This window comes from Truncatella angustata (assembly GCF_020726525.1).
Source record: "Truncatella angustata strain MPI-SDFR-AT-0073 chromosome Unknown BKA67scaffold_2, whole genome shotgun sequence".
NCBI classification, from domain to species: Eukaryota; Fungi; Ascomycota; class Sordariomycetes; order Amphisphaeriales; family Sporocadaceae; genus Truncatella; species Truncatella angustata.
In genome coordinates, this window is record NW_025763382.1 from 7,258,275 (window position 1) to 7,284,222 (window position 25,948).

Consider the following 25,948-nt stretch of genomic DNA (forward strand, 5'->3'; position numbering starts at 1 on the left):
ACGACCTCAAACCTCGGTTTGACGTTGTGAATTCTGGAGCTGGTCTTGGGGCGTAGGGACCTTTTGGTTTGCATGGATCTCGACTTGGTCTGGGTGGGTGCAAAAGGCCAGAGGTTAGCCTGACGATGGATTGAATCATCAGCCCCCTTTGCCGATAAATCTCACTAGAACATACTGTAGAAGCCCGATTAGAATCCTTCTGACTCCCTGCATATCGTGACTGGTCGAACTCAGTATTAGTCTCATCAGATGAGTTTTCAGCGCGGCAAGAAAATCAAGTCTGGATCACCTCATCTCGCCACTTTGGCGATAAGTACCCTGTTTGGGGGAGTTGAGGCAGAAAAGGAGCAAGAGGGCTTTCATGCAGCTACTTTAAAGCAGAGCTATAGTCAATGGATGAGAAATTAGGATATTGCATAAAAACCCCTTATTGTGCCATTGAAACCTTTGGAAATTGTGTTGAACCAACCTCGACACACCACCTTAGTTTCCTCGCTGAGATTCAACATCGCCTCTAATGAACCATGGCTGAAATCGAGTTTTTATCACTTACTCCGCCGCCTGTCTACCAGGACGGCCGACCATCCCCGATTGGGCTCGAAAGTCTGAAAGCTAAAACGGTTGATCCGGTACAAATTTCCGTTACCGAGCTCACGGAAAGTCTCGATAAGCCCTTAGCTCAAGCAGACCAAGATGTTGAGCTTGATGTGGACTGTATCCCATTCCAAACAGCTTTTCTTGAGCGAAACTATCTCGCCCTCTCGACAGCTATAATCCCACTGAAACTGCCTTCCGATCTTGTCAGAGACTATGATCGTCTTTCTCATGCCTGGCACATACTAGCTCGACATAATCATGTCGTCCGGACGATCATAGTCAAAGAAGTCGATGTCCTAGGGGGTGTCATGTTCAGACAACGTATCTTGAAAAGCCCTCGGCCCATCACAATGGGGCATTTAGACGATGCAAAGCTACCGCCTGTCTCTCACGAACCGGCTTCGCTCGTAGTGGATTGGTACAAAGACCCAACGGCAGTCTTTCTCCGCATACAAGCCGCACTCGTTGACCGAACCTCCCTAACATATCTGTGGAAAGACTTTGTGTCTATCCTGACCGGTGGTATCCCTATCAGCCGCCTAGCCTACCCGAAATATGCCGCTACTTTGAACCGACGTGAAACCAAAGCAGCCAAAGAGTTTTGGTCTGAGAGTCTTCAGGACGTACCCGCTCTTGTCCTCCATTCGATACCCATAGCTCGCCAAGGATCATTGACCACCACGCCCTTGATCACATCAGCTGCAGTCAGCAGTGTTGCATTGAAGCGATTCTGTGGTGACCTCGACGTCTCTCAGGAGTCGTTGTTATACACAGCTCTCGGCATTGTACTCAACCGACACTGCCAAACCAGTAGCGATACCGCGATCTTCGTGGTCGAGGGCAGGGATGCAACTGTGGATGGTTACGACACGGTTGTTGGCTGTGTAGATCAACAATACCCCCTGAAACTCCAACTCTCTCCCGGCCTTTCGGTGGCACAAGGCGTTCGTTACACAGAGCAGGTGAACATTTCCTCGTCCTCGAATGCGTACATCGGATACGATAGTATCACATCTGAATATCCTGCCGCACGCTCCGACTTCAGGATCATCTTTTCTGAGCTCGATGAGGCTCTCGAACCCGTCGGTGACCATTTTCCCGTGACAATATATATCCGCACAGCGGAGACTGTTTCCATATCGGCAAGACATGATACAGGGATACCGAAAGAAAAAGCGGAGATTATTTTGGATCATTTGATGACCGCAATCGCCAACATGTTAGCACATCCCACCGCTCTGCTGAGTGAGATCTCAATCATATCCTCGAGAGAGAAGGCGTTGATTCACAAGATGGGCATGCCGAAAACAAAGCCTGCTCCAGGGAGTGTTCACCAAATTTTCGAGAAGCAGGTTGAGCTCACTCCCAATGTCCCAGCTGCGCAATTCGAAAGAGATGCACCCATTTCTTACGTGGAACTCAATCGCATGGCCAACCGAGTCGCGCGGCAGCTTCCGGCAGCTAGGGGCTCGTTTGTACCTGTCTGTGTCGAGAGGTCCGTCAATCTCATCGTCGCTCTCGTCAGTATTCTCAAGACGGGGGCAGCATATGTGACTCTAGACCCAGAAACCCCCCAGGATAGAAACATGTTCATCATAAGTGATGTTAATGCAGACTTCGTCATTGTTGACAGATCAGTGGCCGGTCGTTTTCCGAACGAGATCATCATCGAGGATCTTCTTGAGAGCTCCCGTCGTGTAAAGGATACCAACTTGACCCGTTTCTGTGAGCCTTCTGACCCTGTGTATGTGATATACACGTCTGGCTCTACTGGCAAGCCGAAAGGCGTTCTTCATGTGAGTTGTCGTTTCATGTACGGTTGTAGAGTCGCTCGGAACTGACTTAGTTGCCAGCTGCACTCTTCTGCCACGTCAGGACTTGACGCCTTTCCGATGCTTCCGCACCTGCGACAGCTTCTCTTCCACAATCCGGTATTCTCGGCCGCGCAGAGGTCCGTGTGGTCTACACTCAAGCAAGGAGGATGTTTGTGTTTGGCAAGTAAGGACAACTTGACATTGCACATTGGTCAGACCATAAACCAAATGCGCATCAATGTGATCGATGTAACGCCTTCGACCGCCCTCTTAATCAAGCCCGGTACAGTCCCATGCCTGCGCCGCATGACAGTGGCGGGCGAGCTGATCAACCCGGCGCTGATTCCGATGTGGGTTGATCACCTGGAGCTTCTCAACGCATATGGACTAAGTGAGAACACTCAAGTCAACTGGCGCCGGGAGATGGTCCTGGGACAGAATCCTCAGAACATTGGGCGCCCAAGCGACACGACAACCTCCTTCGTGCTCGTTCCGGGTAGCACAGAACTGACTCCTTTGTTGGTACCAGGGGAGCTCTGTTTGGGTGGTGACCAACTTGCAGTTTATTACATCAATCGACCTGAGAAGACTGCGGAAGCATTTATTACTAATCCTTTCGGACCGGGTCGGCTGTATAGAACCGGCGATATGGTTGTTGCGCACGAGGACGGGTCTATCGAAATGCTAGGCCGAATCGATTTTCAGGTCAAGATCAATGGACAGCGTGTCGAGCCTGGCGACTCGAATTCTGTGATCCAGACACACCCAGACGTCTACACTTCAAGTGTGGTCTCAGCTGACATAGACGGGCGAAAAGTCCTCGTCGCGGTGGTGGTTCCAAAAGGAGATACTGAGTGGTCACAGCTCCGCTCCGAGCTCCGGGATCTGTTGAAACTCCATATTCCAAGCTACATGATGCCCACCTACTGGCTTCCAGAGGCCGAGCTCCCGTTGAACATCAATGGAAAGGTTGATGTTCCCGTCCTGTCCAGATATGTGGAAGGTCTTGGCAAGGACCATCTCCTAGAATTTTCGGCCAAGACCAAGCGGGGCGGAGACGGGGCAGACATGTTCTCTCCGGTTGCGCGTGAACTGCGAAATATCTGGGCTCAAGTCCTTAACCTACCAGTTGACAGAATCTCCAGCGCCGACTTCTTCCAAGAACTTGGTGGCTCCTCACTGGACGCTATCAGAGTTGCATCCCAAGCTCATGAAGCTGGACTCGATATTGCCGTCACCGACATCTTGCGCCTACCATTACGAGAAGTAGCCAAGCATGGCAAACATGAAGAACATACAAACGAGGTTGTTGCATTCTCATTGCTACCTGAGAAGATCAAACTCAAACTTCAGGATCTTGAAGATGCATTCCCAACGACGCCACTTCAGGATGCATTTCTCGCGGATTCTCTAATTGGGAACTCGACGTATGTTTATCGGAGATACTACCGCATGGCTGGTCGTACGTCCGAGGAAATTCATGCCGCCCTTCAGAAAATGGTCAAGACACATCCAGTTCTTCGTACCAGCTTTCTGCAGAACAAGACTTCATTTTTACAAATCATCCGGAAGGCAGCCGAATTATCTTGGGAAAAACTGGACGTCACTGCAGAGGAATTTTCGGCACTTGAGAAACATTCCATGCAGCTAGGTGAAAACTTTGTGCATTTTGCAACCCTTCGAGGTGGCGTTCTTGCCGTTAGCATGCACCACGCTCTCTTTGACTATTGGTCCAACAACTATTTGATTGAGGATCTTGAGGCTGGTCTCCAGAGCCGGTCACTGGTAAAGCGCCCGAGTCCTGCCAGATTTATAGAGTACATGCAAGAACAAGACCATGCGCAAATGGAGGAGTTCTGGAAGTCTAGGTTGCAGCATGCTGTGCCTTCGTTGTTAGGTCATCAAAGCACCAAGAACACGGTGGTGGAAGGGGACGTCTCAGAGGACCTTCAAACCTTTGCAGCATTGCACAGAGTTTCCCTTGGCTCTTTGGTTTACGCTGCCTGGGCGATCGTTCTCTCCTTGCACACCTCGCAGAGCGAAGTGATCTTCGGAGCAACTTTGTCTGGTCGCGATGCACCGGTGTCAGGAATTCTCGATATGGCCAGTCCCACCATCAACACCGTTCCCTTCCGTGTGCAGGTCGACCCAGATTTAACGGCGCTCGAGTTTTCTAAGAGGATCCAAGAGGACCTGTGGCAGCACTCGGCCCCAGCGCTCTTGGGGCTGCGGAACATCCTACGTACTTCCGGAACCAAAGCTGGCCTGTACGATACCCTAGTCAACATCTTGATCAAAGATAGCACCAAGTCCGGCGACGAGCTTTTTGAGAAAGTACTAAATCCTTGCTCTCCCGAGGAGCCGAACTATGTTGATAGTACTATGCTCGAAGCGGAGTCGTTGCCGACCGGTGTCCGGCTACGCCTGCTCTCGTCCTTGCCGGAGGAGAAGGCTTCTCTGATACTTGGCAATGTTATTGAGACACTCAAGGCTTCTTTCCACGTCCCTGAGGGTCTCATTTCGCAGATCAACCCAATCACATTACAAGAAGAAGTGTTCGTGGATTCCTTGTCACAGGAACAGCCTACCACCAAGGGCTTGTTGGCGCACACCCTCTTTGAGCAGATGGCCACGCGCTTCCCTACTAAAACGGCACTCCGTGACTTGTCATCAAATACCTTAACATATCAGCAGTTTGATGAGGTCACCAGTAACTTGGCGCAATTCCTCACAGGAAAAGGCGTTCAGAGTGGAGACATCGTTCCCATCTGCATGCAAAAGTCACTCAACACTCTCATCGCAGTCTTTGGCATCCTGAAGGCGGGTGCGGCTTTCACCCCTTTGGACCCCAAGAATCCTAGGGATCGAAATGATTTCATTATCGGAGACGTTGGCGCTCGGCTGGCCATCACGGACAGGGTTCATGAGGCCTTATTCGACAGTTTCGCCGGGCAAGTCATCAACATGGACGGCATTGGTACTTTGAAAGCGAGCAACGACAGCGTTGCTGCTTCCACCGCCACACCCAGCGCCCTAGCATATGTTATCTACACCAGCGGCTCGACAGGTTTGCCGAAAGGAGTACAGGTCTCACATGGCGCTGTAGCGGCATCGACAGAGGGTATGATCGAGGCATGCAAAGTCGACCATGATTGGCACGCCCTCTGGTTCTTGAACTATGTGTTCGACGCGTCATACTTTGACGTGTTCACCGTGCTTGGTTGCGGCGGAACCATCTGCGTCGCACCCCAGGACACCTTGATCAACGATCTTGCCGGATGCGTCCGGACTTTCGAAGCCAAGCAGCTGATGATCACACCCAGTATTTCTAAGCTCATATCACCAGATGAGGTACCCAGTCTCAAGGCCCTTCTGGTTTGCGGTGAGCCCATCACGCCCGAACTAGGGACCACCTGGGCATCAAGAATGGACGTCTACAATGGATATGGTATATAACGTCTTACCCCTGTTTCTTCTAGAGTGATCAAACTAACAGTTTCTACAGGTCCAACGGAGGCGACTATCCTGATGACAGTATCCAAGGTGTTGCCTGAAGGCAATTTGAAGTCCATCGGCTATCCACTGAGAGCTATCAAAGCTTCGATTTTGCATACTGATCGGCTCGAGCCCGTGCCTTATGGGACAGTGGGCGAGCTCTGTGTAAGTGGAGGTCAAGTCGCAATGGGGTACCTGAACCGACCCGATATCACGGCTACATCCTTCATCAAGACCAGTGACGGTTCTGTTCTGTACAGAACTGGTGACTATGCGCGCTGGCTTGCTAATGGCGAGATTGAGTGTTTGGGCCGTAAGGACAACCAGATCAAGCTGAACGGATACCGCATCGAGCTCGGCGAAATCGAGAACACCATTCTCGCCCATGCAAGTGACGTCGTCAAGAGCTGTGTTGTGAGTCTCGTGACGGTTCAGCGCAAGCCGGCTATCGTCGCGTATTATGTACCCCAGGACACCCCAGAGCTGCTGGCAAAGAAGGACGAGCATTATGAAGAAGATGACAAACATATGTTTCCTACGGCTGTCATTGATCCAGCCATTATCCGCACAAGAATCACGTCACTTGCTCACTACATGGAACCCAAGTTGTTCTTGCCATTCAGGTCCTTCCCCTCGCTCCCATCTGGTAAGATCAACAGAAAGGTCCTGAAGTCGATAGCCGGGAGCCTGAATGCAGGCGACATTGCAAAGTATTCAGGAATTTCGAGTCCTCGTGCTACCAACGAGTCCGAATCAACGGAGCTCACCGAAACGGAAACAATACTTCGCAATGCATGGTCTGAACTGTTTGACATAGAGGCTGCTGATATTAGTGCATCCGATTTATTCTCGAGCCACGGCGGTGACTCGATTGGCGCCATCAACCTCGTCAGCATATTGCGGCGGCAAAGCTGGTCCCTATCTGTCAATGACGCCCTTTCCTATCCCTCCTTGCGAGAACAAGCACGATATGTCAAAGCTTCCAAGTCTACCACTGGTCACAATCCTCTGGCAGACTTTGTTGTCGACCCAGCGGTCCACCAAAAGCTTGAGGCCGCGGGTCTCGCATCAGAGGATATCGAGGAGATCTATCCTTGTGCACCCGGACAGGTCGAGTTCCTTACTCAAGGACACACCAATGACCAGTTCTGGCAGCTCATGACTGTACGACGGCTTCCACCGAGCTTTGACTTCGACCTGTGGATTGATCTTACCAGAAAGTTGACCGCAGCCAATCAGATCTTGCGCGCCATGTACATGAAGCAGGTCGATGCTGATCAACTCAGCTGGGTACAAGTCATACTCAAGGAGCCGGTCCTCGACCTGGAGATCGTTGAATGCAGCTCAGAAAACGAGAAGGATAATCTCGTTCGCCGCCACTGGGATCAACACTTCGAGATCGGTAAGCCGTTTGTCCGTTACCTGGTCTTGCGCTACGAAGATGGAACCATTGATCTGTGCACGAAACTCGACCACGCCATGTATGATGGCACACTACTGCGAGTCTTTGACGACCAGTTCACAGCATTGCGCCAAGGTACAGAACTGCCGAAATCGGTCCCGTTCAAAGCTTTTATTGAATACAACAGCCAAAAGGACGAGCGAGGGCGTATGCTCTCCTTCTGGCGCGATCACCTGGCAAACAACACTTTCAATTATCCATCCCACATTGAAGGCCCGAAGGTTGGCGGTGCGCTCGTGAAGAAACTCAACCTTGATGTTGCTACTTACGCCCAGACAGCAGGAGTCACACCATCGATCGTATTTCAGACTGCCTATACACTCTTGCTGAGCCGACTCAGCGGCGAAACGGACATCACGTATGATTACCTCCTGACGGGGCGCAACGTCGACATGGACGACCCCCAGCTCATCAACGGCACCTGTGCCAACTTCTTGCCTTTCCGATCGCGCTTTGACAGATCGACCACAGAGATGAATACTCTGCTGCGTGAGACACAGAACGGGTTCTGGCAAATGACGGAAAATGGCCTGGTCAGCTTGGGAGATATCTACAAAGCCTTGGGGGTGGATCGGAGACGAACAGCCGCCAAGACACTCTTCCTATACCAGCCTTTCGAGCCGGCACAAGGCGAACAAGACCACATGAGATGGATCGTCATGGCCATGAGCAAGGTGACCATGTTTGTCAACTATTCTATCATGTTTGAAGTGTTCAAGGATGTTCAGGGCAATAAACTAAAGCTACAGTATGACGCTCGACTCTTCAGTGAACAGGCGGCTGGAACGGTCATGGATACTTATATGGAGATTGTGACAAGGCTTGTAAAGGAAAACCCGGTAACAGCTGGGCAACTGTTATAAACAGCTAGATACAGGAGTTCTCGTATATTGTATAAATCTAAACGAAAAGTTTTAAAGATATATCTGATATAAATATGTTCAAATCTAAGTGTTATATAAAGTCACTGCTATCAATTACTTTAAGGTTGTAGTTGATCAGGTGATAATATCTGAACAGATTGAAAGTCATGTGGAAATACAAAGTTTTGATACTCAGGTTTATCTCCTCAAGAAGGGCCGAGTCTCTAAACCATCTAGTGCGATAACTCCCGTAACGACGAACGGATAATCCAAGCGGCATTGCCTGAGCTAGAGCAAGCAAAGGACGATCAATTCGCCACTCATAATTCCCACACACTTCTGCTGTTGATCAATGACCGAGGTAATGCTGAAGTGCGTGCATGGTCTCTTGATACGGTGAAACGGGGTGAAATCACCTACGCTGAGGTGAAGAAAATCGTGCCAAATTTTTACAAAACCCTTGCCGGCGACGATCTGTTCCCCCGCGTGTCATAGATAGACGTGGCTGTCAATGTGAGCTTCAAGCATCTCTTTTTAAGGTGTTATTCATCCATATCAGCTAGTCAGCGGCGCAAGCGCCATGTGGCGCTCACGGGCCCAGCATGTATCCACATTGAACAGAGAGACAACTGGAAACAACAATATCTGACCACCGATTACTTAGCACCTTGCATTAGCCACAATATTCATTTTGTGTACGTGCAGTTGAGTGAGTATGCACTTTGGGGGAAAAGGGGCAGTTAGAAAGAGGAAGCTCAGATCCACATCACAACCAAATGGTCATGATTCCCAGAGGGGAGGTAAAGTCCAAAAGCATAAGAGAACCTGCTCTATGTATCCAGACAGTTCCACCGCAGGAGGCTGTGCTGGATTACCCTTCTCTCGAAGACGACGTGCATTTCAAGCTCCAGACTTTGCAGGACATGTTCTCCAGCACACGACCTGTTGGCATATTACATCTTCGCGGCGAAGAATCTGATGATCCAGACTTGTATCCCGTGACACTCGCAGGCGAACCGGCCATATTTCCAAGGTGAAGTTGAAGAACGGTTCATGGAGGAGTGGCCGGAACTGAGTGGCTGATCAGTCTTTGGTATCGCCATCTCTAAGTTTCATGTCACTACAATCGCAGTCTTCTGTCACAGCACCCAAGCCACAGTCGACTGCCTTCCAAGGCGCTGGGGAGCCTGCAACCTCATCTGAACAACCCCAGAAACTAAACAAGATCAACGAGTCTGGCAATCTTAGGTGTTTTCTTTTTGTTACCGCCTAGCCAATCTGCAAGCACACCCTACCTCCCCAGGGTTAGGATTCGTTTATCTATAGTGGCTAGGGTATGTAGTAAAAGAGAAACGACCGGCACGACCGCATAATAGAAATAAACATTTATTTTATCATCCGTCATTTGCTTTTCTAATTTAATGTTAAAAGAATAATTGGTCTGTGCCCAACAAGTGCTTCAGCCAATCTCCATCTGAGAATTCTACAAAAGGGTCCAGCAGCTCAAAGTTCTCATGGTAAGTCGATCCAACGATTGAACTTGCTAGAGAGGTAGTGGCTGCGTTCCATGACAACTTGATGAGGTGTATTCTGGAAGCCATGATAGTGAAAGTGTCCACGTCATCGGGGTCAACGTAGAGACCCGCCGCTGCCTTAACTTGTCCAAAGTTCTCCTCTCCTGCCTCCAGGAAGGATAGGACGTCTAGGTCGTCCACGCAAAGAGCCCGGTCCCAGTCAACATGCTCAAATGTTGACAGCCGATACACGCTCAAAAAGCAGTGAGTCATGTTGGAATATTCCAATGCTGAGAAGCCAACATACTGTGCTGGCTTGATACCGAGGAAGACGCCCATCCAAGTCTTGACGGCGTGGACACAGGCCACAAGGTACTCGACCCGGCGATTTGATTGACCACTAAACAGACCGGGAGCCTGCGAGAGCCCTATCTCGTAGATGCTGACCTCAGTTATGTGCAGCTCTAGAAGAAGAGTTTCTGGTGAGGAAATCAGCCTAGCTGTACGATCTGAACCCACGCAGCGCCCCGGGCATAAATACTTTGAAAAGTGACTTACTGTTATTCGCCTGGCTGGGAGGAATCTTTGCCTTGAAATCTTTGAGCTGTGCTTCGAGCGACTGCACATAAAATGAGGCAGGTATAGTTGTGGCACTTTCTATCTTGGTGATTGGGCTCGACCAAGGCAGGTCCTTCACTCTCTCTGAAATCAGGCGCAGCTTGACCAATTGCACAAGGAGGGCGTCAGACTCGAACTCTTTTTCAGTTTCCAATCTCTCGAGGCACTCATCCGCATATACTGTCCAGCGTAAAGTGCTGCCCTTCCGCAAGGTGAAACAAGATCTGCGGCCGTTAGCTTGAGCTTGTACCCACGTGGAACATACCTACACTGAACTTATCAAGAAACAACCGAGAAGAGCTCTTCTTTCCTCATTACTCGGAGTCCTCGAAGACCTTAATGGCAGCTCAGAGCCCTTCAGACGATGTGCTAGCAAAAGCACCGGATCTTCAGAGGGTGGCTTGTCTAATCCGAGGTCGTAGAGCATTGCGATTGCAAGATGCACGAGGCTGATGAGGAAAGGTCGGCCGAAATGATAGTGCCGGTCCCTATGACATGACGCACTATCAGCTTCGCCAAGTTTCCATGTCTGACACCGTCGTGAGGAGAAGCGAAATAGTGTTACATATGTTCTACGCACCAAGTAGTGTACACAAGGACTGCCAAGAATAAATCCATGTTCCGTGTCCCTTCCACGAAAGCTTCTCGCGCAAGAACAGCTCTGGCCTCGTTTGACAAAGCCCTCTGTTGTGTAGAATTGCTTGACGCCACGGCCATGATCGAGATCCAGAGAATAGGGCGCTCCTGCCGGAGCTCTCGAGCTGTCACAGAGGCTGGTATGATGATGAAAGGAAGATACTCCACGAAATGGTTTCGAAACCTATCCAAATACGTTTCTGCATCTTCTAAATCTGGCTCCGAGTCCACAGAGAGAGCGGGTCGCGCTGAGGCGCACGGCGTTGCTGATGTGCAGTTGGTCTCATGGCGGACCCGGGGGACCCGGTTGTATTCGCACTGTCCGTGGCCGATGCTTGTAGCAGCTGTTGAACTGAGGGATGCCCCACGGCCAAGACCGAATTCTAGTGGCAATGAGCCGGGAACCACGGGGTTAAAACTTCCTGTTGCACCCCGCTTGGTCGACTTTGAAAGTGTGCCAAGGCCATCCAATTTCTCCTCCAACCTAGAAGTCTCGGGCCGCAAGGCTTTCTCCGATTTACATCGCTTACGCACTGGGGGTGATGGCTGACATGTTTTGCTCATGCGATGGCATCTGCCCACAGATCGTCATTAAGTGATTCGTGAACTCGATTTCTGCGCTGATAGTACCGGTGACAAATAGCCATACCTTTCACACCTGCCTTCACCGTCAGCTCCAGGGGAACACCTGGCCTTAGCACGAACACAATTGGTGCAAGCTCGGACACGTGGCGGCCGTGCCATGTTCGTGTTCGCGAGGCTGCTTTGCCCAGATTGGCCAGTAAAAGTCGCAGCCATATCGCTCCGATTGTAGCATGCCACCTAAAGTGCGATTGTCGGAGGTTCGGACCTTGGTCTGTATAGCGCCGTCGACCAGACTTCTTGACATTAAAATAGAATCCCCCGGGTTCTTGGTTGAGAGTAGGAGAAGAAGCATGCGAGGAGAGAACGGAGGCAACGAAATAGGAGTAGGAGGGTTGGTAGGGATCGGAGTCGGAGGAAATGTGGATCGGAGTAGGAGGAAATGCGAATCGGAGTCGGAACGGGGTGGCTCTCCACGTCCCGACATGCTTTGACACCCAGTTTACGAGCGCACCATGGTCGTTTTGCTAGGCTTTAAATTATGGTGTCGTCCGCTGAGAGGCGGCAGAGCAGCACTTTTCATTTCTAAATTTTGCCAATAACCCATCGAAGCAGAAGGAGTTGGCGCAGTCATGAAGCTTATAGTTGCAGGAGCCACAGGATTTGTCGGAAGCGAGGTCATTCGGCTAAGCTTGGAACGACCAGACATCACATCAGTCATCGCATTATCTAGGACACCTATTTCCCTGCTGCAGCTGTCCAAGGATGGCGCCGACGTATCGAAGCTGGAAAACGTGATTGTCAAAGACTATAGGGACTATCCAGACAGTGTCAGGAAAGCGTTTGCAGGAGCCAATGCGTGCATCTGGTGAGGGCGCATGTGCCTCGATAAAGTCGCCTAGACTAGTTGTTAAACTGACAGTTGAGCAGGACAATCGCCGTTACTCCCGCCCGAACTGGGGGTGTCAGCTTTGAAGAAATCAAGCAAGTTTGCCAGGACTACCCACTTATAGGGCTAAGAACAATGCGAGACAGTGGGGTCAATCGCCCGTTCCGCTTCATATACCTCAGCGGTAGTGCAGCCCCGCGTGATTCGACCAAGCCACCCCCCTTCTTATCCGAATACCTGGTGATGAGGGTAAGTACAATGATAACGCTGCATTGTAACGATGCACTGATATAGATGCCAAATACAGGGTGAGACGGAGAATCGACTACTTGCGATTGCTAGCGAGAGTAAGGGAGCTTTGGAGGTGTGCGCGGCAAAGCCCGGATGGATAACTGACACAACGTTCACGAGAAGATCGATCATGGCCTTTGTGATGAGATTGGCTGTCTCCATGCCCAGCGTGTCCGTTGCCGAGTGCTCTGCTGCGATGCTCGATCAGATTGTGCATGGATTTGACACGGAGCCTCTGCTGAACGAGGCTATGGTCACAATTGGGCGGCGGGTGCTCAGTGCATCCACAAGAACCAGAACGGTTGACTTGACCAAAGATTGATCAGATCCATCACGGCCCTTGGCCTACATCTTGGATGGAGAAAACAGCTTGGTACGTAAAGCGGCACAAGTCTAAAGAAAACGCAGAGGCTAAATTGAAAACAGTACCATGGACTTGACTATGCTTGCCTTTGTTTTTTTTTTACTCTAGGCTTCGGTCCTCTGTTCGCTAGAAGCAAGGTTGGAGTTTTATTCAGCACGATGCCGTGCCCGTAATCCATGTGCGCAAGGATAACAGTAAAGTGTCGATACGTACGGCGCCGCAGGTGTTGATTATTGACCTAGGCGGAAATTATGTACTCTGTACTACATGTTAGCGGTAAGGTAATTGCCTGCCACAACTATTGAGTCACCCTTGTAACCACACTTCTATTGCGGTACTGCTTTCATACCGGTGGGCGCCACTGGTGAGCTTCAGACACAACTACCAAAATTGAAATTTCCATGGGGAATCTACCAAGCACAAGCCCTTGCGAGTGATTCAAATGCAGCGCATTCCTTCAAATCCTCGTTAGGTACAAATCAGCCTGACCGGTTGCTAGATCTGTCTAACGAGAAATGTCCGATTTGGTGCCAAACTCGATCCAAGTGTGTAGATGGTTGAATAGCCAAGTTGGAGGACTTAATGCTGAGGAATTTGGTTGATTCTTTCTTGCATGCTAAGCCCCTAGCTCCCTGCTGCAATCAGAGAGAGACTGTGTTCACATACCCATATTGGAGCCCGTCAGCTCGTTCGGCTGGTATTTAGTTACGAATAAGTTATGGCTAGAAAACTCGGTGCGGCGGTAGTTGAAGCTCTCTTGCTGTGCGACTATCTTCTGAAAGTCGGGTGCCATGATCTTGTAAGCGACTGCCTTCTTGTTGACAGGGTTGATGGAGGAAAGGTTCTTGATCTTGTAGACCCTGTTCTTGGTCATGTCGAGGTTGTAGCCGCCGGACTTTTTAACAATTGTCTCTTGGCTGATGTAACCGGTGCCGTGAGGGTTTAGAACTTTGGACCATTCCAAAGGTTCGACCTCATCATATGTTACGGTATTCATGGGGCCGTCCATTATATGGTCGGCTCGGAGACAGAAAATATGCTGGTGATACGCAGCCAAGACACCGGGGTGGACAACAGTGCCCTAGGGGACTTCTGTGTCCGTGTCGATTGGCTGGGTTGATAGGATACCTGTTGCACGGACTTCATACGTGATCTCACCCGCCTGGTTGAAAATAAAAGCAAGGATGTATTCATAGTTCGCCACTATAAGGATAGATTGCAGTACGAGCTCACGTTGACGGGTGACTACTGCTCTACTAGTACGGTAATTAGTGTGCTTCTAACCAATGCTAGCGTCCTGTCACGCCCCGCGAATTAGCTAGTTTGCATGAAAATTGCAACCATTGACTTCATACCTGCTCATGAATATAAACACAGTTCTCCATTGCGATCGCATCACCTCTAGGGCTACTTAATGTAGCGGAAACGTAGTGTATAGAGCCTAAACAATCATATCCAAGCTTAAGGTTGTTGGCGGTGTAGCCAGCTCTAGCGTCACCGAGATCGAATGCAGACTTCTTGTAGTAAGGATGGCGAGGATCGGCGTATGGAATGTTCATGTCGGATAGCGCTAGTCTGTAGAATAGAGGTCGACCATCGTAACAAATCTAATCGTCTCAGTCAGTCTCCCATCTAGCCTCTGCTGTGAAAAGGCCGAGACAGTACTCACATTATAGAGGACCATGCCCTCACGTCCATTAAATGCAAGTCTGAAACTCCATTTCTGCCAACTAATTACGCTAGTCTCATGAAAATCCTGACTTATTGTAAAGCTTGCGCCTTCCGGCTATACTACGTGGAGTGGCTTAAGATTAGTTCGAAGCTCTTAACTTTCGGGGACATATTTATTTAGCGGCGGAACTTTGTATATACTCGTTTCCCTTAAAGCGTGGTCGACACCTAGTGGTAGTATATTTATACGGATAACCTTTATCGTCACGACGTCGATTACGGGGGAAATCGGTAGCGGCCTTGTATAGTGATTAAAGTCCATGTTCTTAGGGTTTTCTAGGTCTCTTAAAAACATGAAGCATTAGTATATTCTCCGATCGTCGTTAATCCTATCGCTACCTATGTTGTTCGGTCAGTATCTTAGGACCTTTCTAGGACCGAGCACGAGCGCGAAACTTGCTTACCATAACTCCACGGCTCGTAAACGATAAGGGAATTGTCCTCCAGATTTAGCTCAGCGATTTTAGCCTAAACGGCAGGATTTTTATAGACTAAGTCTTCGACAGCCTGCACTTCTTCGAAGTTTGCGGGCCCGTATAGGCTTTTCTCTTGTTAGATCGTAGATATTACCATACCCCGACTTAGGCTAATGATAGCTTTATAAAGGACATCCTATTATATATTAGCATGAAACATGAGATGCCACATTTTAAACACGTATCCTTATACGGCCTCTCTTATAATAAGCGACGAAACTTCTTCTCTTTATAAAAGGTCTAGTGGGAGATTTAGCCTGTTCTATAGCGAGGTATTCTAGTATAAGGGCCTTATCCAGCTCGTAGAGCGTAATGGTCTTGAAGACGAATTTAACATCCTTTGGATAATACTCTCGTATGAGACGTGCCGATTCTTTTATCTCGTCCGGTGTTAGCTGCGACAGTGGGTGCAAGATCGCACGTATAGTAGCGCTTAAGGTAGCCATTGTGTTAAAGTCGAAGGGCTATAACGAAACTTGCTCTGATTGTACGGTATTAGTTCAAAAGGAGAGAAAGGGCCGCGACGGCCTTAAGTAGTTCGAGCCGAGTCGTGTCTTGAGTGTCGAGTCTCGATTAAAAATCTGGACTAACACCTCTTGAGGTCGCTACTTGATGAATCTACTCTGGTCGCCGGTCCAAGGCCGCTTGTGCAATACTTTATTATAACGGTTCATGTACTATTCGTTATTCGTTCTATAGATAGCCTGATTAATAGGTCTTATACAAATTTCCCCGTCGTACCTTCTTATATCTGGAATGAGACAGCGAGTCTCATCGGGAGACGGAGTAAGTGATGGGTTGGGGGTATAGCTTAATACGATGTGTGTAGGGATAAAGGCGTGAAAATAACGGGCTACTTAATGACACGCTAGCGATAGAGCTAATATACACCAGGTAAGTAAATAGAAGGTAATAAGCGACGTAAGGTTCCGTATTAATGCCTCCCCTTTAATTCGCTGTTAGTTACCCGATTCGTGGCTAGTTCGATGCTTTTCTTTACCATGCGCCTATAGGACTACGGCCGCTAACTATATCCAGTCTAGTGGAAACCATGGATCTAAAGACGTTGAACAGAATCGGAGTGTGGGTTGTACACAGTACTGTTAAGACTTTACAATCTACATGGCGCCCTAGACTGTGAATAATACAAGCCCCCTCTCTCACAATGTTTGCTATCGATTGTCTCTATTGTAAAATGTACAGCCATTTGTTCGCTTTATTCCTAACTAGGGCTATGAAGAAGTCGTCCATGTTTCCATGTTTAAGTCGGATTGGCTCATGTCTTATCGGAGCTAAATCGGATATTCTAACTGTATACGGCGGTAATATAATGGACCTACTACTGCTAGTAGGAGTTGTCTTCGCTCATGTCGGTGCTTCTAATTGACCGGAACTGTAATTAAGTTAAGGTATATATTTAATTGTTATCGCTTAAGAGTCGTAAATAGGATGCGCTTCTTACTATCAAATCCGCTCTCCTTTAATTAATTACCTGATATTATACCTATCTGATATTGGGGTATTTAGACCTGTACTCAACCTACCTCTCTCTCATTCAACACACACAGCGGAGTTTATGAGAAAAGTAACCGAAACCTTCTACTTCTAAATTCCATCCTCTCAAAACTTTATCCTTGAAATACCTCTTCCATCTTTAGCCATGTAGATCTCGTCGACCGAAGAAAAGCCGGCATTTGACGACGATACTACTCCGGCTAGTGTTAACCTAATAGCGCTTACTAGTGGGAGCGTACGTGACGATGAAGTTGTAAATGCCCCGGGGGTGTAAATATAGCATTTCAGCCTTGCTATTATAGTAGGTGTTAACTATTCCTTGATCGGCATACCGCTAGCGATTAGCACTTATCTAGCTTTTAACATCGGTATTAGAGGAGGACCGGTGTTCATTTTTGGTTATATCCTTACCTTGGTCTTCTAGTTGACCGTTTGCGTGTACTTAGCGGAAGTCGTTACTTATTATCCTAACTCTTCTAGTATGTTAGGTCCTATACGACGTTTATCGGCTGAAAATTTGTTACTAACGCGCTTCTTAATAGGTCAGGTTTTTTGGACCGTTATGTTTACTCCTCGACGATAGTCACGAAGTCTTAGCTATTAGGCTAGTGCGTTTACATTAACCGGCTAGGTTCTATGGATAGTTACCTTGCTCCTATTCACTTCCTAGTTACTCTTCGCACTAGTTTCCATCTGCTACGATGCATTCTCCGAAGAGGCTTACTAGGTATATCTTGGTTACCTTGCGGCAGCCTTTACGGGCTTGCTTCTAAACACTATCTTCTTCAAATTTTATAGCGTCTTTATCCGGTCCATAGTCCTCCTCATTAATGGAGGCGCAATTGTTATATTGGTATCTCTCCTCGTTCGCGTAGTGCCTAAGCAGTCCGCAGATTTTGTTTTTACGGAGTTTTTTAATTTTACCGGGTAGGAAAACAACGGTCTGGTCTTCCTCCTTGGACTTTTACCAGGTCTTACTTCTATTAACGGTTTCGACGCGGCAGCCCATCTCACCGATGAGATTCCTATGCCGGGTAGACGGGTTCCTTAAGTAATGTGGTGGACGGCGGTCGTGGCTGGACTCGCGGGACTACCAATGACTTTCGTCTTCTATTTTTGTGTGGTGGACACCAACGCTCTGCTGGATCCTATTGGAGAACAACCGATTGCTCAACTTTTTCTAGGTTCTTTAAATCTGCTCCCCCTGACTATCTTTATCATGATCATATATTTATTTATATTCTTCATCGCCGGCGCCGTCATCATCACCATTACTAGCAGAGTAATTTGGAGCCTGGCTAGGGAGTCCCACCTTCCCGGCACGCTCGGGGTTGTGCTATACCACAGTCAACAAGCCGAACTCGCTCACGTACTGCCGACCGCGAAACCAGCGAGGAGAGAGCTAAGCCGTTTCGCTATCGATCTACGATATCATACCCGACGATGACGGAGACACTGTTATCGTTCACGATCCATCTTCTGCTGCAGGCCGGCAAGCGCACCCGGGCCCCTCTTCAGACTCTGGTAAGCACTTCCAACAATTTAATCGAGGTAGAGCGATGATGCAATACTGACCATGGCCCAATAGACGCCATAGGAAGCCCAGACAGCGAATATCAACGCCATTTACTCATGACAGGATCGAGTGCGATGATTCGGGATAGTACAGATGATGGTTTACTGTGTTACCAAGTCGGGCAGAATAGCCCTTCAACACGCAAAGGCGAGATAAGACATAGGACGGGACAGGCCATACAGTCTCAGTATCAGCCAGGGCGAGTCATCAAGCAGCCAATGAGAGGCGGTGCATGGCCTCAAGCATTGGAGACACATACATTGGCTGAGGGTCCAAGTGTGCACCGTGCTCAAGCGGAGAGACAATGTAGGGTTAGTAGAGTCTTGCGTCTGTTGGGAGAGCTTGCAGGAAAGACACGTGGCAACGTGCTAGAGAAAAGTCGATGCATTTGAAGGATTCAGAGATATCTAGGTCCGTATACGAACGATGTCCGGCAAAACACCCCCGCCCCCACGAACTTACAATCTGACACCTCCTAGACCATTCTCGATCTGTTCCAGCCGATCGTACTTGACTCTTTCCACGGCCTCTTTCAGTGCCTCGAGTGCTTCCTGAATCTTGTCCAGCGCTGCAACGACATATGCTAAACTTCCAAGTGGCTCGTACTTCTTATCACCCACCGCGGAAAGAGAGCCTCTCTGGCTCCCACCAGATGATGTTACGCTGTCATCCTGGCTGTTGCCGTCAAAGTCAGGATCACTGTCCTGCGATAAAGAAGCGATAAACTTCCTCAAGCTTCTTAGGCTATCCGAACCGTCCGTCGAGGGTTCTGATCGCACGAATTCCGCATTTTGATCGCTATCACCAGCGTCGTCGGACGCTTGCCGTTATCATCAGCATAATGAAGATGACCGGCTATTTTCAACAATACTCACCATCAAAGTCATATGGTTCTGGTGAAGGTGATCGAACTTGTCGCATTCGGGTTCTTCCTGGTGTAATCATTGCTCTTACTGCAGCTTTTATTGACCTATATACAACCCAGTATGATGGGGATGGAGTCTATAGAGTCTGTCATATATATATATATCGGTCCCGTACGAGCCTCCATCTTAGGACTTCGGGTATTCGTGTCATCCGCCGCCGTTTCTGGAGCTAGAAGTGTCTGATAGGCTTGATTCAACATAGGATTCAAATGATCCTGTGCTGGACGTCCCAGTTGGAAATACTTAATTGTCAAGATTTGGAGCAAGGGGCAAACTAAATCCTCTTTCTGAATCGAAAAGTATCATAAGAAGACTGTCTCGAATGTGCCCGATGCTGGCATGAAACTCTACTACGGTCAACCAAAACAGCCTGCCGACCTATATGATGCTGAGTAACAAACTTGATATCCTCAACACGACTCTGTGTCTCCTCTATCCCCTTCTTGCCACATACAAGGCATTGAAAACATCGAATACGGAGAAACTGAGAGAGTGGTTGATGTACTGATCCATCCTTTCTGCCGTGATGTTCATCGAGTCGCTTTCACATTCCGTCTTAGAGCTGATTCCGGTATATGCGTTGACGAGACTCGTCTTTATCCTTTACCTTCTCCTTCCCAACGCGAGGGGCCATCGTCGGCTATTTGAGTCATTCCTACGGCCCCTGCTCGATTCTCAAGAGAAGCCGATCGAGATCATGCTTCGATTTGCCGATGATGGAATCCAGACAGTGGGGTCATTTTGCTTGCAACAAGTTTGGAAGTTGTTAGATACTCAGTGACATAACAAGCAGGACGACAAGACTCGATAACATGGACAAAGAAGCGACGTTACTATATGGTAGCCGCAGTCCCGGCTAGCCTCATCACATTCTTACAGGAATCCGTTATTGGTCCTACAACTGTCGGTGTTGCAACTGGATACGCTTCATCTAATCAGCGTAGAGGTTATTTGTGCTGATTGTGCTAATTAGCAAAAAATGGCTGACAGGCTAGGAGTACGATTAGCTGGCAGTAATCGCGCGCTCTCCAAGCGATATCTTCGAGTGATGTGACGCCACTAACTAATCGGCAACACGCCTCGCCAACACGTACAATTGTTGACTGAAGCTCTAACATCGCCATTTGGCGCCGTAACTGAAGGCGACAAGACTTACCATTGCTCGTCGTCCGCTCCCGACTACCATGACTTTACGACATCAAACTTTCGATAATGGGACAACCATTAAGAATAGACAATATTCATGCACCGACCATTTCTTCGGACCTTCCCTGGCGCCTGATCACGACGGCAACGCGAACAGCTCTCATTTGCCGAGCTATCTCGGAGAAGGTTGCCATGAAGGTTGCGCTCAAGGCTCTGAATGTGTAGTAGACACGTGGATTGTGTATTTCATACCTTGTCAACAGGGTTTCTGATGCAGAAGCTGTTTGACTATTTCGCTGCTCTGTCTGTTAGTGAATCCAGGGACATTGAATAGTTAATGCGCGAGTCAGGAGGCTAAGATTGTTAGTGCTATACTGATAACTTGCATATAGATCAAGCGGAAAGGCCGTTCGATTCGATCGATTCGCGCGCTGGAGTGACTCCTGATAAACAGCCTGAGAGTGTGTAAAAAGCGGAAGTGGGCGATGAATCAATAGAGGCTCTTCCAAGCTGCGTAAGGAGCAAACTACGCATGAGTAAGTCAAGAATGGGTCTGCTTATTTTCTACAGCGTGATGGCGTGGACTCGGTTTCGAGTCAAATGTGAGATAGGCGAAGTGCATGGTTATTAACCATGGCTAGGAACTACTTTGCCCCGCGGTCGAACCAATAACGAACAATCGTACGAATATCCTCTCTACCACTGGTATTACTATCCTATGCACTACATATGAGGCACTAGATAAGAGACGAAGGGGGAAAGAGAGAACAGTTCATAACACCGAGACATCTCGGTGTTATTATAATCAATATAATTCAACAGATATCCATTCTATTCTATAGCATTGACTTTTCGTGATGTTTGCTTGTTCCATAACATCCTGTGATAATCAAATCTTCTCTTCCGAGACGGAATCCCATGTCGTTCCATGAGGCTATATTGACCTTGCTACGCTACGCAGAATGACTTGGCTCCAATAGGCGCCGCTTGAAGGAAAATGACCTATCGTATGGAATGAGTTGACGTGATCTTTGTGTTTCGATTGATCATGGCAGGCCGTGTTCAGCTCTTCCTTTTGCCATGAGCTCCAAGACTCCTTTAACTGCTTTACGACTTTCCAAGACTTTGATCCATGCCGTGTACTTAGTATACTTCTTTTCGAGTCCTTCTGCTTTGTTCAACTGCTTCAAGATACCCTGACCGACGGCGGCCCACGTGACAAAGGCTATGTCAGCGTAAGTGCACTTGTCGCCGACGAGCCAACCAGTATCATTTCTCCCAAGGGCTTCATCCAGGACTCCAATGACTCGAACGATCTCGTTCACATAGCGGTCAATAGCCGAGGGGATTTCCTCTGAGTGGAAGCGGGCGAACCATGCTGCTTGGCCGTAGTAAGGGCCTTGGCCTTTCAACTCGTCAGACTCGAACAAGATCTTTCAAAGCGGGCAACGAGATCACACTTACCCGAGATTTGAAAATCAAGCCACTGCTGCACCAAGTATTTCTCGGGAGCATTCTTGAAAGAGATCTCGCCGTTCTTGTCGTACTGATCAACCAGATAACTGATGATAGCGCCCGACTATTGATATCTGTAAGCTTCATTCCCGGTGGCGAGAAGTGGCATTAATGCCACCGGGGAGATATACCTCCCAAAGAGTGATGCCAGTGTTAGGGTCTACGATTGTGGGCAGACGTCCATTAGGATTGAGTTTCAAGTAAGGTTGTGACTTGACCTCAGAGAGCTCCAGCTTCATAATGTGATACGGTAACTTCAGTTCTTCAAGAACCATAGCGACTTTCCTTTGAGAAGTAAGCTCTCTACTCAAGCTGCTTTGGCACGGGCTAGGATACTTACCATGGGTTCGGTGCTCCCCAATGGCCCCAGAGTTCTATTGATTTGAGAGTCATGATTGTTGCGAGAACTGTAGTACAGCTATGGGACGAAACGAGAGGACAGGGTCTACACATATGTGAGAATGAAGTGCGGCATAACCAAAGAGAGGGAGGATATATATATATATATGCTGTATAGCGAGAGTTCCAATTTACAGTGTCTATTGTCTGGATCTACGTACAAATATCAAGCATCGAATGCCACAAACTCCCTATACCGCCCAACAGATGACACTTTACCGATCGACGAGACCGGATTATTCAGCCTAGCAGCATGGTGTTGCAGATACTAGTGCTGCGAAGACGTTAGCGTTGCGAAAACGCTAGCGTTGAAAGGGTGGAGCCATGTGTACTGCAAAACTTGCGTGTCCATAAGAGCCGTGTGGGTCCTTTAAATGTCAGCTTTTACCCCAAAATTGATCAAGCATGCCGTGCACGCTGCAGTACAGTAGTTTCGCGAGATCGCTAGCGCCAAGTCCCTATCTACTGTACCATGAAGTGGATTAGATTGCTTCCCTCCTTGGATTACATTGCACTTCTTCCCATCCTTCCCGTTGGCGGCGCTCCCGCCCTGATGACAAGAATCGGAAATCAACACTGTAGGAGGATGACGAACACCCCCTTTCTACCTTTACTTTTTGTCTTCATGCAGTCAAAACTACGCCCATTAGAGTTATGGTCAATATTGGTTACGCTAGCAAAGGCTGCACTACTTGCAGGCTGAGACGAATTCGATGCGACACAACCCGACCGACCTGCCAACGGTGCGCGAAATCAAACAGAATCTGTCTCGGCTATGATGTATCGAAGGGACGAGCAAGTCTCGCCGAAATCTGCAGCGTACCTGCTAATAAAGATGGTTCATCGCCTGTCTCTGGGATATCAGTGGTTCCATCTGTGTTACAACCACAGGACCTTCATCAAACCTGGGCATCGGTGGACGCTACACTCATTCTTAGTAACTCGACGATGATCCGTGCAATTTCTCATCCTACGAATTCAACTAGGTATCCCTTTGACAATAGACATACTGTAGATGGTCCTAGGAAGGCAGCACTCCTCGTGCAAAATGTGATCAGCAGCGGCTTTTCCACCCTCCGCAACCCGATACAGACTATCGAGGCGCGGCGGACACAGCTGGCCAAGTACTACTTAGCTACTCGAGAGTTGAGGGAGGCTCTTGCAGTCTGGCCGGCCTCACCAGCGCTTTTCACCCCAGTGCTCTTCTTTGCAATATACGAGGTACATTTCATCTTACCTTGTGTTATCACGGTTGGGCTAAAACTGGAGACAGATGACCGTTAATCTTGACCAAGGGGACAAAACATGGCAGATTCATCTCGATGGACTGCTGAATCTGCTTTCGCAAATGTCCTACCGGAGCAAAACAGCGCCTTTGCCCAGGGCGATGATGATCCTGGATTCGGGCGATGATCTCAGGAAAGCGTTGGCATCGTCGGCGACTGGCGGTCCAGATATAGCCTCTTTACTCCTAGACGTCACAAAGCTCCGTCTACGAAAGCTCATCCCCGAGATGGATGTTCTTTTCAGGGATGCTTCGAAACATAAACGAAAACTAGACGTCCAAAAGCTCCGGGTACTTGTCAGACAGATTTACAGGGACCTCGGGACATTTCCTGCCATAATTTCAAAGCAATTCCGTCATATCACTGTGGTAGACATCGGAATTGGTCTTTCTGACATCCATCATACTATCGAGCACACCGCAAGTGACGGTAAGATTTGAGACAATCGAGAGACCGGGACAGTTCACACTTTGCTGAATCTCTTCATGTACAGGTATTCTCGCGATGCGCATAAATGAATACAGGGCCCTCCTGATTATGACTGCTAGCTTTTTGCTATGGAGTAGCAATTTTCTCCAGCCGGATGACCAATATCAAGACACCAAGGAGTTTATGGTGTTATATCGCACCATTCTGAATGCAGCCAACGGCGTTCGTTCATCAGCCGCAAGCCATATTGCGGGACTTTCAACTGCCACGGCGCAGCCTTGCCCAAATCCGATGATCAAGACCGTACAGGCTGCAACGCTACTATTTCCGTTATACTCTGCTTATAATGCACCAGGCCTGCCAGGGAATCAGCGCGATTGGTTCAAAAGGGCGCTTTGGTTAATAGGGGAGCGAGCCTTCATTCCTAAAGCCATGGCATTGGTGAGACGACTTGTGATCTCCTTACCCCGACCCTATCATCGTTCGTTCACCCTAACTGAGCTGCAGGCAAACCAAGACGCAGAATGCAAAATTCCTTTTCGGAATCGTACATGGATGTTTGCATACGATTGTTGGTCAGATATTGTAGCCGGCTTACTTCTGCTGAACCTAGCATTCATACCTTTCGCTTTAGGGGACCTCCCATTGCCGTTTGTGAGACCTGGGCTGTAGAGCGGCGTCACAATCAGGTTCCGAAATGTGGTGAGAAGCGATGTTGTCTAGTTACGCCTGGAATATAGTTGTTCATGAGGCGATTAGATGATACCAGCATGGTTCCAGGCAGCGCAGGCCGCATGATTGTTATAGAATTGAGAATGTTCAGACCATTAATTACTTGATGAGTTCGGCTTGACAGCAATCAACATCAGGACAAACGCCTGGTATGACGGCTTCTTAGTCGAATGCTTGAACGTCGGCCCAGAGTACTGTGCACTTGTAGAGACAAGACATCGTGGAATATTCACCCTCATTGGGTTGTAAACCCGGATGAAGCCGTTGCACCTCCATTAGCATGACCAGCTACTGCCAAGAGACGAGAATCGAGTACGCAGCATGTACTGGTGCGTGTAAACCACTGATCTGGTTGGCGTTGAGTCAGTGTGTTCGTACCATGGACTAAAAGTGCATTGGTTTGTGCATTATCGCCGTAGTCAGAATCCTTAGCCTCCCGATTGGGAGACCCAATCCAGAGGCTAAGCCAAATGTATGAAAGGACAGCTGACGAAGGATTGGTGAAATGTGACTACCACGACTCTCCTCCTGCTGAGTTGAGGCGCTTATATTAATATTTAGATGCACATCTCTAGGGTGTTTAACGAAGCGCCCAAAAAGTAGTTACGGATGTGCTTTAAAAATCCGTTTTAAAACGGACAGAAAGATGTGGGGCCGCTGTCATGCGCTAAGACTAATTTGGCGTTCAATTTAGCATAAGGTCTGCCATTTTCTGATCCCAAAACCTCCAGTTTTGGACATCGCCATGCCGAAAACCATCATCTATATGCAATACCTCCGTAATGACGAATGGATATTCCAAGCAGTACTGCCTGAGTAAAAACAATCAAAAAACAATCAACATAAGCCCATCGAAAGGCGAAAACCAAGAATGTAATCCTTTCCAAACCATAGGATACAGATACGTGACGCGCAATAACCACGAAAACGCCAGTGTGGCAACGGTTGTCGCTTGAACATAGTCCGACTAGGCTCAAAGGTCCGGGTCCAAAAGCGGGCGAGTGTAGCTATCTCCAGACTAACGGCCTCTGGCTTACATGTTTCAACGACAAATCTAATATTACAGTAGCTTAACATTTAGTGCTCTCTGCC

General features: G+C 48.5%; 7 protein-coding genes across 7 annotated transcripts; 3 read left to right on the forward strand and 4 right to left on the reverse strand.

The window, feature by feature from the left end:
• Positions 1-524: 524 nt before the first annotated feature.
• BKA67DRAFT_591458 (uncharacterized protein) lies at positions 525-8,231 on the forward strand (the record flags this gene model as incomplete). The annotated part of the gene is made up of 4 exons (XM_046104719.1): positions 525-603; positions 679-2,393; positions 2,451-5,859; positions 5,917-8,231. 4 exons carry the CDS (start codon positions 525-527, stop codon positions 8,229-8,231), a joined length of 7,518 nt encoding a protein of 2,505 aa, XP_045962730.1.
• A 1,370-nt stretch (positions 8,232-9,601) lies between these two features.
• Positions 9,602-12,005, reverse strand: BKA67DRAFT_214989 (uncharacterized protein). Its single transcript, XM_046095526.1, has 5 exons — positions 11,649-12,005; positions 10,944-11,573; positions 10,633-10,851; positions 10,304-10,587; positions 9,602-10,224 (listed from the first exon to the last, which is right to left on the reverse strand). The coding sequence occupies exons 1-5, from the start codon at positions 11,795-11,797 to the stop codon at positions 9,656-9,658; spliced, it is 1,851 nt and encodes a 616-aa protein (XP_045962731.1). The 5' UTR covers positions 11,798-12,005; the 3' UTR covers positions 9,602-9,655.
• A 208-nt stretch (positions 12,006-12,213) lies between these two features.
• Positions 12,214-13,083, forward strand: BKA67DRAFT_656687 (uncharacterized protein; the record flags this gene model as incomplete). The annotated part of the gene is made up of 3 exons (XM_046106980.1): positions 12,214-12,449; positions 12,512-12,719; positions 12,778-13,083. 3 exons carry the CDS (start codon positions 12,214-12,216, stop codon positions 13,081-13,083), a joined length of 750 nt encoding a protein of 249 aa, XP_045962732.1.
• Positions 13,084-13,642: 559 nt separating this feature from the next.
• BKA67DRAFT_644321 (copper amine oxidase) lies at positions 13,643-14,809 on the reverse strand (the record flags this gene model as incomplete). The annotated part of the gene is made up of 4 exons (XM_046105843.1): positions 13,643-13,757; positions 13,792-14,164; positions 14,481-14,732; positions 14,795-14,809. The coding sequence occupies 4 exons, from the start codon at positions 14,807-14,809 to the stop codon at positions 13,750-13,752; spliced, it is 648 nt and encodes a 215-aa protein (XP_045962733.1). The 3' UTR covers positions 13,643-13,749.
• Positions 14,810-18,463: 3,654 nt separating this feature from the next.
• On the reverse strand, positions 18,464-19,368 carry BKA67DRAFT_533653 (uncharacterized protein; the record flags this gene model as incomplete). Its single annotated transcript, XM_046099732.1, has 3 exons — positions 18,464-18,527; positions 18,886-19,243; positions 19,299-19,368. The coding sequence occupies 3 exons, from the start codon at positions 19,366-19,368 to the stop codon at positions 18,464-18,466; spliced, it is 492 nt and encodes a 163-aa protein (XP_045962734.1).
• Positions 19,369-21,326: 1,958 nt separating this feature from the next.
• Positions 21,327-22,662, reverse strand: BKA67DRAFT_558197 (glutathione S-transferase). Its single transcript, XM_046102312.1, has 4 exons — positions 22,351-22,662; positions 22,142-22,295; positions 21,960-22,074; positions 21,327-21,900 (listed from the first exon to the last, which is right to left on the reverse strand). Exons 1-4 carry the CDS (start codon positions 22,461-22,463, stop codon positions 21,542-21,544), a joined length of 741 nt encoding a protein of 246 aa, XP_045962735.1. The 5' UTR covers positions 22,464-22,662; the 3' UTR covers positions 21,327-21,541.
• A 162-nt stretch (positions 22,663-22,824) lies between these two features.
• BKA67DRAFT_215053 (uncharacterized protein) lies at positions 22,825-24,359 on the forward strand. Its single transcript, XM_046095527.1, has 2 exons — positions 22,825-23,630; positions 23,683-24,359. Exons 1-2 carry the CDS (start codon positions 23,064-23,066, stop codon positions 24,133-24,135), a joined length of 1,020 nt encoding a protein of 339 aa, XP_045962736.1. The 5' UTR covers positions 22,825-23,063; the 3' UTR covers positions 24,136-24,359.
• The last annotated feature ends 1,589 nt before the right edge of the window (positions 24,360-25,948 follow it).